Source organism: Canis lupus, chromosome 16 (genome assembly GCF_048164855.1).
Source record: "Canis lupus baileyi chromosome 16, mCanLup2.hap1, whole genome shotgun sequence".
NCBI lineage: Eukaryota > Metazoa > Chordata > Mammalia > Carnivora > Canidae > Canis > Canis lupus.
In genome coordinates this window covers 40,037,182-40,050,456 of record NC_132853.1, presented here as the reverse complement: position 1 = coordinate 40,050,456, position 13,275 = coordinate 40,037,182, and the positions used below count along the sequence as shown (strand labels likewise).

The 13,275-nt window shown below is 58.2% G+C and overlaps 1 protein-coding gene across 2 annotated transcripts; it reads left to right on the top strand.

The window, feature by feature from the left end:
• Positions 1-1,834: 1,834 nt before the first annotated feature.
• On the top strand, positions 1,835-13,275 carry LOC140606730 (keratin, type I cytoskeletal 42). 2 transcript variants are annotated; one of them, XM_072780514.1, is made up of 10 exons: positions 1,835-2,034; positions 5,320-5,413; positions 6,058-6,600; positions 8,861-8,943; positions 9,071-9,227; positions 10,361-10,522; positions 11,122-11,247; positions 11,508-11,728; positions 12,793-12,842; positions 12,966-13,275. In XM_072780514.1, the coding sequence occupies exons 2-10, from the start codon at positions 5,375-5,377 to the stop codon at positions 13,061-13,063; spliced, it is 1,479 nt and encodes a 492-aa protein (XP_072636615.1). In that variant the 5' UTR covers positions 1,835-2,034; positions 5,320-5,374; the 3' UTR covers positions 13,064-13,275. The 2 variants fall into 2 exon arrangements, with proteins under 2 accessions (XP_072636615.1, XP_072636616.1); XM_072780515.1 differs by having other exon boundaries at positions 1,874-2,034; positions 6,410-6,600.

Genomic DNA, 13,275 nt, shown 5'->3' with positions numbered 1-13,275 from the left:
CCAGTAGGAACGAGGCACAGTGCCAGCTGCCGTGACGTATACCTCATTTCAGCCTCACGAGTATGTCATGGAAGACTTGTGGCCTCATTTTATAGACGATGGAGGGAGCTGAGGTTGGGGGAGGGGATGTGAGTTGCCCAAGGCTACACAGAATCTTCAGAGACCTCAGGCCCTTGGATTTGGGCTTCTGATCACAGATAATATGTGCCTGACCCCGGGGGCCTGACAGATTAGGAGATGTGGTTCCTCCCTGGTAACACCTTGCTGGGGAAATGTGTCACCCCTGAAATGTTAAATAACAAGGCTTCAGGGCCCCAGGTGCTGAGGCAGCACAGCAGCACAGCAGGCTAAGTTCAGCAGAGGGAGCTGGCTTCTGGCCAGCAGGTTGGGGCAGCTTCAGGGGCCAGGCAGGCCTTGGTGGAGAGGAGCTGGTGGGAGGCCAGGGGCGGAGGTCGGGGGGTGTTGGTGGACAAAGTATTCCATGGAGCCCAGGCCTCTGCACAGGTCTGCTCCTGCTCTGTCCTCCTGTTTTGCCCTTGGAAAGGACAGATGCCCTACCTTCCCAGTGTGACCTCCTCAGTTGGGATCGAAGGCCCCCTTCTACCTCCTCCTGCCTGCCTTTTATCTGCCATTCCATGATTCTTTCCTGCTCTTCCTCTCCCTGAGCTCTCCTTCCTTCATCCTCCCTGCCGTGGTCCTCCACTTCCTCTTTCCTGATCCTCCTCCCCTCATCCTCCTCTCTGATCCTCCTTATCCTCCTCTGTGGTCCTCCTCCCCTCATTCTCCTTCCCCTGGTCCTCTACCTCGTCCTCCCTGAGCCTCTTTTCCTCTTCCTCTCTCCTTTGGTCCTCCTCCTCCTCCCTGATCCTCCTCCCTGGTCCTGCCTCCCCTGGGCTTCCTCTTCTTCCTCCTTGTTTCTTCTCCCTGATCTTCCTCTGTGATCCTCCTCCCCCTCATCCTCCCTCCCTTGGTCCTCAACATCCATCTCTGTGATTCTCCCTCCTTTTTGGTCCTCCTTGATCCTCCCTGTCCTCCTCCATGATCCTCCCCATTCTCCTCCTTGATTTTCTCCTGTTCCTTTTTCTATGAGCCTCCCTCCCTCCCTCCTACCAAGGTCATCTTCCACCCCACTCCCCCCACTGCTCCTCCCCCCTTGTTGGTCAGGGTCACAGTGTGGTGGACTGGGTGGTCGGCACAGAGACAGAGAGCCAAGAGACATTGCCCCTCATCCTGCCAGCCTTGTTATGTGAAGGAAGAAGGAGCCAGGCCACGCTCAGAGCATCCCTGGGCTCACACGGGGAGGCACAGTCCCCAACCCAACTGAGCTCCCAGTCTGATGGGGGAGACACAGCTGTTGTTGCGAGGAAGTGTCCAGTCTGAGGGGAGAGACAAAGCCTCTCCCTGGGAGACTGGCCCACACTTGCCCCTGGAGATCACTCTAGGAGCATTAAAGATTAAGTACAAATGGGTGTGGATTGATAGGGAGCAACTGGCCAGTCGGGGGAAGAACAGAGTGGGCAGGTGGGGCAGGGCCTGAGGGTCTGGGAAGGCGGGGAAGGAGCCTGGACAGGTCCCTTCAGGATCTGACTTCTCTTCCCTCAGATTCTAGGGCCACCTCAGCCAGTTTGTAAGATAAAATGGGGAGAGGGTGTGAGCCCCAGGCCTGAAAGGGGAACCCAAGAGGCTGCTGCCCTCAGGCCAGGGAAGGTGGGGTTAGAAAGAGGGAGGGAGAAGAGGAGAGAGGGACAGGGAGGGAGGAACGGGAAGGAGGAGGGTGAGAAGGGCAGAGGAGAGAAGTCGGTCCTGTCAGGCTGGAGCCTTCTAGGCTGTGGGAAGCAGCAAGAGTTCCCACACATGCCTCCCTCAGGCCCAGACTTCCTCTCCACCCATTCCCGCTGGTTCCCTGCCCTCCTCCCTTGCCCTGTCTTCCTACCTGGGTCCTGTCTGGACCCCTAAGGGCTCTGGGTCCTTTTGGGGGAGGGGCCCCGGACAGCTGATGTGGCTCTCCTGGAACGGTGCGGTGTTCTGGGCGCTGTAAGTACCCTATGCGTTGGGTCCCCCCCAGGCTGATGGTTCCTGGAAACCAGTCAGAGGGAGGTGGCTGAGTCTGTTGTCCCTGAGGAGAGCGTACTCAGAGGCCCCTGATGTGTAAAGGGACACTGGGGGACCCCTGCCTCCAACTCCCCTAACTGGGAGGAGACTCAGGAGTCCCAAGAATGTTCCATACTCCCACAGCCCCTGGAGTGGAGGGGAGAGGCTCTCTTTGGAGCTCCACAAAAGTCCTCAGTGGGTGGATCTGGGTGGGGTGGGCCTTGGGCCTCAGGACAGAGGCTGAGGAAATGGTAGAGGAAGAGGAGGCTTCCACCTGAGGGCAGGTGTGGCTGGGCATGGAGGCCCTTCTGAGGGCATGCTGGCCAGGCAGGGGACCCGTGGGCTCCTTCATGGCCCTGCTGCTCCCATCCCAGGCAAGGTTCCCACACAGGAGGGGTGAGAAGGGCTCAGGGTCTGTGGTATGTGGAAAGGAGCAGATAGGTACCTAGTAGCAGGTGTCTGCGGGTAGCATCAAGCTCTTTGGGACCCCTGAAGGATTTAGGGCCCTTTCCTCCTCAGTTCAGCCAAGGTCCCAGTGGGGAGCCCCCCGCCCCCCCAGACTCCTGGGCCTCTCACTTCCTCCACCTTACCTGATATGGACCCTTTCCCTCGGTGGAGAGTGAGAGATAGCCATGTGTTTCCTCTCTGGGCCCGTCTCCACCCCAGTCATGGTCCAGCAAGCACTTTAGAGCTCCTGCCTTGTCCAGGCTGTGCCCCGGGTTCTGGGTGGGGTGGGGGGTGGGCACTGTCCTAGGGGGTGACAGTTAATGCCTGGGGGGTGAGCCGTAGAGCCAAGGTCAGCTGGGATGATGTGGCATGACCTTGGTCAGTATTAATAGGCATCTATTTTTTTTTAAGATTTTATTTATTTATTCATCAGGGACACACACAGAGAGACAGAGAGAGGCAGAGACACAGGCAGAGGGAGGAGCAGGCTCCATGCAGGGAGCCCAACATGGGACTAGATCCTGGGTCTCCAGGATCACACCTTGGGCCTCAGGCGGCCCTAAATCGCTGAGCCACCCGGGCAGCCCCGGCATCTATTTTTTTTAAAAGTTTATTTGTTTATTTAAGTAATCTCTACACCCAATATGAGACTTGAACTCATGGCCCTGAGATCAGAGTTGCAGGCTCTTCCAACTGAGACAGCCAGGGGCTCCTTAACATGCATTTATTAGACATCAACTGTGTACTGGGGCCCCCAGTTACTCCACACTCTGAGCCTTCCATCAATATCACAGGGGTGATATCACAGGGGTGGTTCCAGGGACGCTCTCCCCACCCCCTGGTCCTGCTCAGATCGGAGGCAAGGCCTGTGTCTACTCCACCGGTGAGCACACTGGCTTCTCAGCAACCTCTGGAGACGAGACCCAGGGCCTGTGGGCTTAGGCAAGCCTCAGGCTGGCCTGACGGCCCTGGGGACCCTGGGGGTGATCCCAGCCACTCCCTGACTTCCTCGTCTGGTCCCCTCCCGCACTGTGCTTGACTCCCAGCAACCTCTGGGGCTGGAGCTCTTCCTCCTTTTCTTCTCATCCTCCATGTGGGCCAAGCTGCTGATGACTGCGGGGGCTGTGGGCCTGGTGCTTGGCTGCCAGGGGCCTCTCCCTGCCGGGGGTGGAAGGCAAGCCTGGGCAGGAGGCGTCATGGCCGAGAGGACCTCTGTGCAGCCCTCTGGCTGGCTCCTGTCCGACCTTCCTCCCCTCTCGCAGGGAGAGTGGGAGCTGCTGGGGCCCTGGCTCCGGGCCTGGCTCTGTTGCTAATGCCGGGCCACCCCACCTGGCCCTGCCTGCCTGCCCGCCTGCCACTCAAGTGTTGTGTGCCTCAGTTTCCTCTCAGCACTGCTGGGAAGGTGTGGCGAGGGCTGTCCCTGAGCTGTGTAGGTCTCCTTGGCCAGGGATAGTCAGGTCCTGCAAAGTGTCAGGGAGGCTTCCCTGGGGTCTAACTCTGCCCTTTCACTCAGCCTGTGAGGCCTTCCTGGGTTGGGATGCCCTTGGGGGATCCGTAGATGGTGGATCTCTCTCCAAAGAGCGAGACAAAAGGCCTGGGAGTCACCAGTGTGGGGAGACAAGCCCAGACTCTGGCATGCAGTCTGATGTCAGGGGTGAGGGAGCTTGAGGGGCCCAGGTGGTGGTGATGGTAGGTGGGGCCTTGGTGATTTGGCAGGGAAGAAGGGAGGTTCATGAACTCTCTGCCCCCTGACACTGGGGCTTGAGCCTAAGATCTGGGAGCTTTGGAGGTAGGGTGAGGGCTGAGCTGTGGGCTCCAGGGAGAGGCATGCAGAGCCCCTGGCTGTGCTCCAGGTTCTGTGTGGAAGGCAGACGCTCAGCCTAGGGAGGCCTGCCTGGAGGGGACAGGTCAGTCGGCTCCTGGAAGACGGGGATCCCTGGGAGTGTGGTTCCCGTGGGGAAGGGAAGGGTCTGCTTTGCGTGTCCTCCTGTGAGAGGGCGATGGGCTGGTACAGGGCCTGTCTCTGGCCCACTCAGGTGACCCTGGGTCTTCCCGAGGTCCTGGATGGCCAGGAATTCCTCCCTGATGTCTATCCTCATGTGAGAACCCTGCTGGTCTGACCTGGCTCCTGTACCTTGGCTTCGAGCCCCCTCTCAATCCTCCCACCCTAGCCACACTGGGAGCCCCCAGAATTCACAGGCAGGGCCAGAGTAGGGTTAGGTTGGGGTTCGTCCCCTTTCTCCCAGATAGCTTGAGCTGTTCCCACTTCCCCAGAGAGGAGACATCTTCACCTGAGAGGCCCCCCCACTTTCTAAGCAAGACGTCCTTCTGGAAGTCTAGCCTCAGCACAGCAACCTGGCTTACGAGGAAACCCTGATTCCCACCCTGTCCCCGTGTGTGGGCTGAGAGCCCAGGCCACCCGCATGGGCTCCAGGTTCGCCCTCACCTGCCTGTCCCTCAGGCCCTGGGCGCCCCTGGGAGCTCCCCATTCAGACAGGCCCGGTGCAGACGCCAGTGTCCTGGCAGCACCTAAATCGTTAGCGCCGAGGAGATTAGGCTGTAATCTCTTGTTGGGCGGCGGGCGGGTGCCAGCTGCCAGGATGTGGGATGCAGCTTCCTCACTGGGGCGGCCCTTCCCTGGGGCGCAGCACACTAGCTAGGGGAGGCACCCTGCTTCTCCTCCTCCAGGGGGGCCCTCAGGAGTGGCTTTCCTTTGCTCTGGGGGCATGAACAGAAGTGGTCACCCTAACTCTCTGCTTCATTTTTTCCCTCTGGTTTCAGACCTCTGACCTCAATTTCCCTGATGGCACCGCCTCTCTAGATTCCATCAAAGACCATGGGAGACAGGAATTACCCCATTTTACAAATGAGGAAGGTGAGACTTGTAAATTGACTTCCTGGCAATTTGCATCCAAAGCTCCCTCGGGCCAGAAGAAATGTCTGTTCCGCTTAGATCCCGATCCCCCAGGCCAGGAGCTGTGTCCCCTCCCACAGCTGTGGACTCTTCAGCTGGAAGATCCCCCTCAGCCTGGGGGGCCCTCGCAGGGCCATGTTGTACCTGGGAGAGGGTGTCACCCTGAATCTCTCTACCCTCTCTCCCTGGGGCCCAGGAATGCTGGTTGGGGGGCCAGACCAGCCTCGGGGCTCCAGGCCTGTGGAGCCTTGTTCCAGGCCCCGTCTGGCTCCCAGGGCTGGGTTCTCCGGACTGCCCCCAAGAATGAGCTCAGCTGCTTAATTGTGGCTGAGGATGGAGGTTCACCCTACCCTGGGGCTGTGGCTCCAACACCACCTTTGTTTCTGAACAGACAATGGGCTGCTAAGAGGCCACCTGCCCCGGCCCAGATCAGGCAGGGGAGGGGTCCCCGGGGATGCACTCAGCATGTCCAGCCTGAGCCCCGGGCCCTGGGCGGCTGGTACCGAAGCAAATTACATGGCTGGGTTTTGGCTCTGACTTCAAGGGCCGGGGGCCCAGCCTCCCTTTAGCCTGGCTATAAAGGGCTGCCCGGGGTCTCTGTCCAGACCAGACCCTGCTCCCGACTCGTGGACACCATGGCTGCTACCACCACCAGCATCCGCCAGTTCTCAACCTCCGGCTCCGTCAAGGGCCTGTGCGGGCCCGGAGGGGGCTTCTCTCGGATGTCCTCAGTTCGTGTAGGGGGCGCCTGCAGGGCCCCCAGCCTCCTGGGAGTCGGCAGCTGTGGCACCATGTCGGTCACCTCGTCCCGCTTCTCGGCGGGCTTGGGGGGTGGCTACGGTGGCGGCTACACCTGCAGCCTGGGTGGGGGCTTCGGCTCTGGCTTCGGCTCCGGCTTTGGAGCGGGCTTCGGCGTGGGCTTCGGCTCCGGCTTCAGCTCCTCGGACGCCCTGCTAGGGGGCAGCGAGAAGGAGACCATGCAGAACCTCAACGACCGCCTGGCCTCCTACCTGGACAAGGTGCGCGCCCTGGAGGAGGCCAACGCCGACCTGGAGGTGAAGATCCATGACTGGTACAAGAAGCAGGGGCCCGGGCCCGCCCGCGACTACAGCCACTTTTTCAAGACCATCGAGGAGCTGCGGAACAAGGTGTGTGGGCCAGGCAGTTCCCTGCCCTCTGCCCTCTGTCCTTACTTAGTGCCCTCTCAACTTTGGACCTTTTGGTACATTTCTTCTCTGCCCTGGGTCTTCATTCATTCATTCACTCTTACTCGCTCAGGAACCCAGCCCTGTGCCAAGGTGCCAAACCTGGAGGGCATCCCATGCAGGGAGACTGGAGTTCTCCCTTTGTGGGGGGGGAAGTATTTGTGGGTGAGTGATGGAGGAGTGGGTGGGGAAGGCTTCAGAGCTTTGAAGGCAGCAGACGGCATTCCTGGTACAGAGAACACTGTGGGCTCAGGCACAGAGGTGGGGGAGTTTGGTGTGGCTGCTGGGAGATGAAGCCGGCCGTCTCCTTCTCACTATTCCATTCGTCTCTGGTTGTGGCTCTCTGCCTGTCCCACCTCCTCCAGGGAGCCCTCCTGAATGGGTGGCACTTGCTTTCTATCCCCAGATCTTGAGGTCCCTTCAACATTCTGTGGTTCAGTCAATGCCCTGTTCACTGCGCTGGTTTCACGGAGTCTGGCATATTCTCACAGCTGGTTTCACTGTGGGTCATCCTCAGTCTCTCCGTGATGGTGACTCTGAGGGTCCCAGAGGGAAGGAGCTATGTATTCCTACTCAGACTGGAAGCTCCCAAGGGCAGGAATTACTCTAAGTCCGAAGGAGAACACAACACATGCCCACATGCTCATGACCTCTGAGAACATGGCCTTGGGCTTCTGTGCATGAGGCATCTGGGTCTTCTACACAGGCCTTGCCCTTGGAGGGTCCTCGGGGGGCTGTAGCCCCCAGAGGTATGTGAGACCTCAAAGAAATGTGGAGCTGTTTAGGGGAGGCCACGCTGGGGCCTGCTGTCTTCTGGTGGAAAACCAGGTCTGGTGCTGCCCTGTGAGGGGCTTTGCCCGTTCCTGCCCGGGACCTCAGCCAGGAAGGGAATTCCTGCAATTGCCCCCTGGAAGCCCAGCTAGTGGGAGTGCCAGATCAGATAATGGGCTTGGTCTGGGCAGTGGGGAACCCAGGGGAGCCCTGGTGAGTCAACGTTCCAAGCTTTGGGGTCAGCCAGCTCCTCACCACCAACCCCCAGTGCACCACATCAGGCCTCTGCCCTTCTGAGTCATTGCATCCCTCGGGGGTTTGCACAAGGGCCCCTTGCTAGGCCCAATCAGCCTCCTGAGCAGGGAAGTGACTGGGAGGCCGGTCTGTAGGCCACCGAGGCCAGGGATGGGTAACAAACTGGCCCTTGGGCTTGCTCTAGAAATAGGGCCTGACCCAGGGTCACTTCACAGGGCCCTCAAGGGGGCTCAGAGGCCCAGAATGAGGCTATTGCGGCTGCTTTTCCCTGCTGGGGCTGTCTCCTCTTATATGGTTCTGTGTGTCTGCCTGGAGCCTTAAAAACATCCAGAGGTTTCCTAGCTCGTCTGCCACCTCCACGGAGTCCTCCTCTCTCCTGCCTCTGGGTGGCATTTGGGGGCCTTCGTGTCCTCCCACCCACATGGCACTTGAGTAGACCCTCTCTAGGCATTTCTCACAAAAACAATGACAGTAGTAGTAATAATACCCAACCCTCTGCTCCCTCCAGAGCCCATTCCCTGTTCTCATTTAAACCTCTGAGATGATCCTGCGGGGGGGGGGGGGGGGGGGGGGGGGGGGGGAGGAAACTTTGTTAAAGGCTTGAGGTGGGGCTGGTCATAATCTTATAAATAAATAAATGAATAACTTAATTGCTTAATTAAACTAATGTTTCCTGGGGGCTGACTGTGGGCCAAGTACTTTGCTCAAGGCTAGGGATTCTGAAGAGAATGACCTTGACCTCCTGGAGCTCAGAGTCCATTGGAGGAAATAACCAAATAACTCATGGAAAAGTCACAGTTGTGAGAAGTGTTGTGAAAGAGATGGGCAGGGAGGAGGTGTGACTGGAAGGAGGGATCCAGAGTCAAGGAGCGCTTCCTGGAGGAGGTGGCAACTGAGCCTTGAGGTCAATTTAGTTGGGGAGGAGAGTGTGAAGTCCATGCAGCTTGGCCAGTAGAGGGGTGAATATGTGTGGGTCTATCTCCTGGCCTTATGATTACCTGTGGCTAGGCTTTGTGCCCCCATCATTCTGGGAGCCCTCCAGCAGGGTGCTCAGAGGGGGAGACTGCAAGGAAGGACCCTCACCTCCTCTGTCTGGTCTACTCTCCAAAGGGCTGCAAGGAGGGCATTGCAGGGCTTTCCCATAGTGCTTGTTTATCTAGCCCACTATGCCCCCCAGATCCTGGCGGCCACCATTGACAACGCTAGCCTGGTGCTACAAATCGACAACGCCCGCCTGGCAGCTGATGACTTCCGCACCAAGTGAGTCTGGGCCTCCAGGTCTGCCCCTGGGGCCTGGTGGTGGGTCTGTCTCTGCACATCAGAGCTCTCTGTGTGTACAAGGGGGTGTCCTGGGGTACTCCTTGGCTCATGCCTCCACCCTTTCCAGGTATGAGACAGAGCTGAACCTGCGCATGAGCGTGGAGGCTGACACCAATGGCCTGCGCCGGGTGCTGGACGAGCTGACCTTGGCCAGAGCTGATCTGGAGATGCAGATCGAGAGCCTCAAGGAGGAGCTGGCTTACCTGAAGAAGAACCACGAGGAGGTGAGGCTGACCCTGGGGAATGCAGGAGAAACTCCTACAAGGAGCAAGGCTGGGATCCTCAAATCTTCTTGGGCCAGGGCCATACTCTCAATCCAGTTCCCATCTCTGGTGCGTTCCTGGTTCTGATCCTGAGACACCCTTGGAGGGGCCTGCATGAAGCCTGGAGGGCTCTCTCCCCTCAGAGATATTTCCCTTGTCCCTTGAGGCACAGCCTCTTGAGTGGTGGCAGTTAACTATCTAATGAGCAAATCAGCCTAAGAACATGCATGCTAATTACTCTAATTAATTGTAATAGTGATAGTCATAACAACAACCAAAATCTGCTCAGCACATTACAAGTGATTCATGGCAATTATCTCAGCTGATCCAGTGGCGCTGGGGGTAGGGAGCACTGTCCTCCCTTTACTGGTGAAGAAACAAGCTCAGAGAGGTTCAGAGATTTATCCAAAGCCACACAGGTCTACCTGACCCATATCCACACCCAGGCCACCACTTTGCCCCCTCTCCCACCTCCCTTTTTCAGAGGGTCTTGGGGCCCTGGGGACCCTAAGACTCAACCCAAGGATGGGGATCCCAGGCCCTATAGGGGGACAGCAGCTTCCTTCTCAGCTGACCTTTGGGCTGGCCTGAGATTAGGGGAACCTAATCTTAGAGTAGCAGGAACCCAGAAGATATCTCCACTTGGCTTTGAGGCTGGTCATAGGGATTGCATCCCCCCAGCAGATTAACATTTCCTAATGAGGTTTGGCTCCTCGTTGATACCAACATGGGGCTGCTTCCCCTGTGCCCATACTGTGTGGTTGGTGGTGGGGGATAAAGCAGGCAGTCAGGGTGGTGAGCAAGGCTGTCCTGGCTCATCCCCTGACATGTTGCGGAGTTGCCATCTCTCTTTGCCTCGCATACATTGGAACTGGGCAAAGTCCATCCCCGAGGACACGTTGAGGGAGATGGTCCATATTCACAACCCTGTGTGTTTGAGACAAGATCACATCTGCCTCCATCTTCAAGGGGAGGAGCCATTGAGCTGTTTGTGTCTGTCTGCCATCTGTGCCTGTCTCCCTGAGGCTGAGAAGGCAGGCCCTGGGGTCTCTCCCCCAATGGCCTTGGTGAGCTCCTGCTCTCCTCTTACCTAGGAAATGAATGCCCTGCGAGGCCAGGTGGGTGGGGATGTCAGCGTGGAGATGGACGCCGCCCCTGGTGTGGACCTGAGCCGCATCCTGAATGAGATGCGCGACCAGTATGAGAAGATGGCAGAGAAGAACCGCAAGGATGCCGAGGACTGGTTCTTTAGCAAGGTGGGTGGCCGTGTGTGAGCAAGTGTGCACATGTGTGCATGCATGTGCTGGGTGTTGGGTATGGGCTGGAAAACTTGTAGATCTACAGGCAGTCCCAGCTGGAAGGACCTTTGGAAACCAGTTGGACCTACTGCTCATGTCTGATGCATGATGTGAGGCTCAGGGAGGCCTCAGGCTCACACAAGCCATACTGCAGCTGGGGGAACAGATCCAGATCTCGTCATCCCTGTGTAGGGCTTCTCCCAGCACATTTGTAGGTGTGTGTGTGTTTGGATGAATAATTCATGCCTGTAGTAGATTCACACTGAGTAGCTACAGCGCCCAGGATGGTGACAGGCACAAAGAGAATTGAACCTGTCTTTGAGCCGTGCTCGGTAGGAGTATGGGATGCAAAGCAAGGTGCATCTGCTAAGTTCTAGGGTGGGCAGAGAGGGTGTCTGTGTGCAGGTGAGTCTGTAGCCCCACAAAGGCCAGGGAGAGGCAGGGGGTGGAGTGGGGTGGGAATTGGATCCAGCAGGTCAGGGCTCAGGGGCAGACCCTGTCCTCTGCCGCACCTCTGCAAGCCTTCTCAAGCCCCTGTGGCCCACCCTGCTTTTCAGACGGAGGAGCTGAACCGGGAGGTGGCCACCAACACCGAGGCTCTGCAGAGCAGCAGGACGGAGATCACGGAGCTCCGCCGCTCTGTGCAGAATCTGGAGATTGAGCTGCAGTCTCAGCTCAGCATGGTAGGGCCTTGACCCAACCCCCAACCCCGGCCTGTACCTGTCACGCCAGGGGGGGCTCAGCCTAGCAGACTTCCACTTGGAAAACTCGAATTCCCACCCACCCCCAGCCTGTCATTCACACTCAGTGACACGGGCCTCACCCTGCCCCATGGCACCAGCAGTACCCATGACCCCACACCGGTGAGTCCTCCTTCTGGGTCCTTGCCCTGGAGAAGGGCCCCAGCTTGGTCTCACCCAGCCACCTCTACTCTGGCCCGCAGAAAGCCTCGCTGGAGGGCAGCCTGGCGGAGACCGAGGCCCGCTATGGGGCCCAGCTGGCCCAGTTGCAGGGGCTCATTAGCAGCATCGAGCAGCAGCTGGGTGAGCTCCGCTGTGACATGGAGCGCCAGAACCAAGAGTACCAGGTCCTGCTGGATGTGAAGACGCGGCTGGAGCAGGAGATTGCCACCTACCGCCGCCTGCTGGAGGGCGAGGATGCCCAGTGAGTGGGGGCACTGGGGCACATGCTTGGTTCCGCTGGAGCCACTGCATCCAGACAGGGACATTTGTACTGAGGGGACAGCACAAATGGTGTAGGAGGTGTAGGAGGACAGGAGGTGTAGAGGTTTGCAGGAGGTGGAACTGAGAACACTGGCTGGTCCCACTGCTGAGGAACACTGAAGGCCAAATTAAAGCATCTAGACTAGATTGTGTGGAAAGTGGGGAGCCACGGAGGGATTTTGCACAGAGGAGAGTTTCTATCATCAAGATGTCTTAGAACATTCACTCTGGCTGCATCAGAGGGGCTCCAGTGGGGTCAGGGAGACCTGTCAGGAGGCTGGAGGGGGGAGTCAGGCCAGAGCAGCCCTACTGTAAGGCAGGGGTGGAAGGCAGGGAAAGGAAGGTGGTGTGTGAAGAGGATGTGTTATAGTTAAAAACAGCAGGGCTAGCTGTCTGAGCGTGGGAGCAAGCGTGGCTCGCTGGCAGCATGCAATACATGTTGAGTGAGCACATGAAGTAGTGGAGAACGATGACCCTGGGTTTCTGGTTTTGATGACTGTGTGGTTGGTGATGCCATTATCCGGGATAAAGAGCAAGGTGGGTGGAGCTGGGCAGGTAGATCAGGGCCCTAGGGTAAAGTGGCTGAGAATGTCCTGGAGTCTCCATGCTAAGTCACCCACCCCAGCTTTTTGCTCCCTGACGATAGTGAGGTCCATGTATAGTCTAACCACAGTCCTTCCTGCTTTAATAGAGTCTATCTGTTGGGCCCTTTGGGATATGGAAAAACCACTTACTCAGCTTCTCCTTGTAAATCCATGGTTAGCCACAAAGTACCTCTGGGCCCTCTTTTGGGGTGTCCCCTTTCCTTAGTCCTGCCTACTGGGCCTTGACATTTGACCCTTGTGGTTGCTAATCTTTTCCATGTATTCTCAGCTGTGAGTTCTCTCTGGTTTGCTGGGGACCTCTCTCCCATGGTCCCAGGCCTCCCTAGCTGCTCCTCCCCCAGGGGGCCAGGCTCCGTGCCAGCACCCCTGAACTGACGGGTCCCCCTTTCCCTCCCTGCAGTCTGGCCACCCAGTACTCCTCTTCCCTGATTTCACAGCCCACCCGGGAAGGTAAGAGCCTGCCCCATCTGGCCCAGAGGGAATGGGGAGAGACTGAAGACCCTTCTGTGGTGGGGGGACTAGGGGAGGGGCTCCAGCCTGAGGTTCTCTGTGGCCCCCCTCGTCCTCCCACAGCCACAGTGACCACCCGCCAGGTGCGCACCATCATGGAAGAAGTTCAGGACGGCAAGGTGGTCTCCTCCCGCGAGCAGGTCCACCGCTCCACCCACTGAAGCCCCTTCTGACCTGTGACAGCCTGGCCTTGAGGGTCATGGGGCAGCCATCGCCTTGGGCTCCCAGCATGCTACTGCCGCACCCTGAGTGCCCATCTGGGCCACCACCCAAGAGCTGTTGCCTTTCTGTAACTGTTTCCTGCAGCCCCTCACTGAGGGGGCCTCCTGGAATTGCCCTAGTGACTGCTATTAAAGCTTTGCCTGAAGTTCAA

Coding starts and splice junctions, on each gene's coding strand:
- LOC140606730 (XM_072780514.1), top strand. CDS start 5,375: ATGGGAGACAGGAATTACCCCATTTTACAAATGAGGAAG. Junction 9,228..10,360: donor TGAAGAAGAACCACGAGGAG/GTGAGGCTGACC, acceptor CCTCTTACCTAG/GAAATGAATGCCCTGCGAGG. Junction 12,843..12,965: donor TTCACAGCCCACCCGGGAAG/GTAAGAGCCTGC, acceptor GTCCTCCCACAG/CCACAGTGACCACCCGCCAG.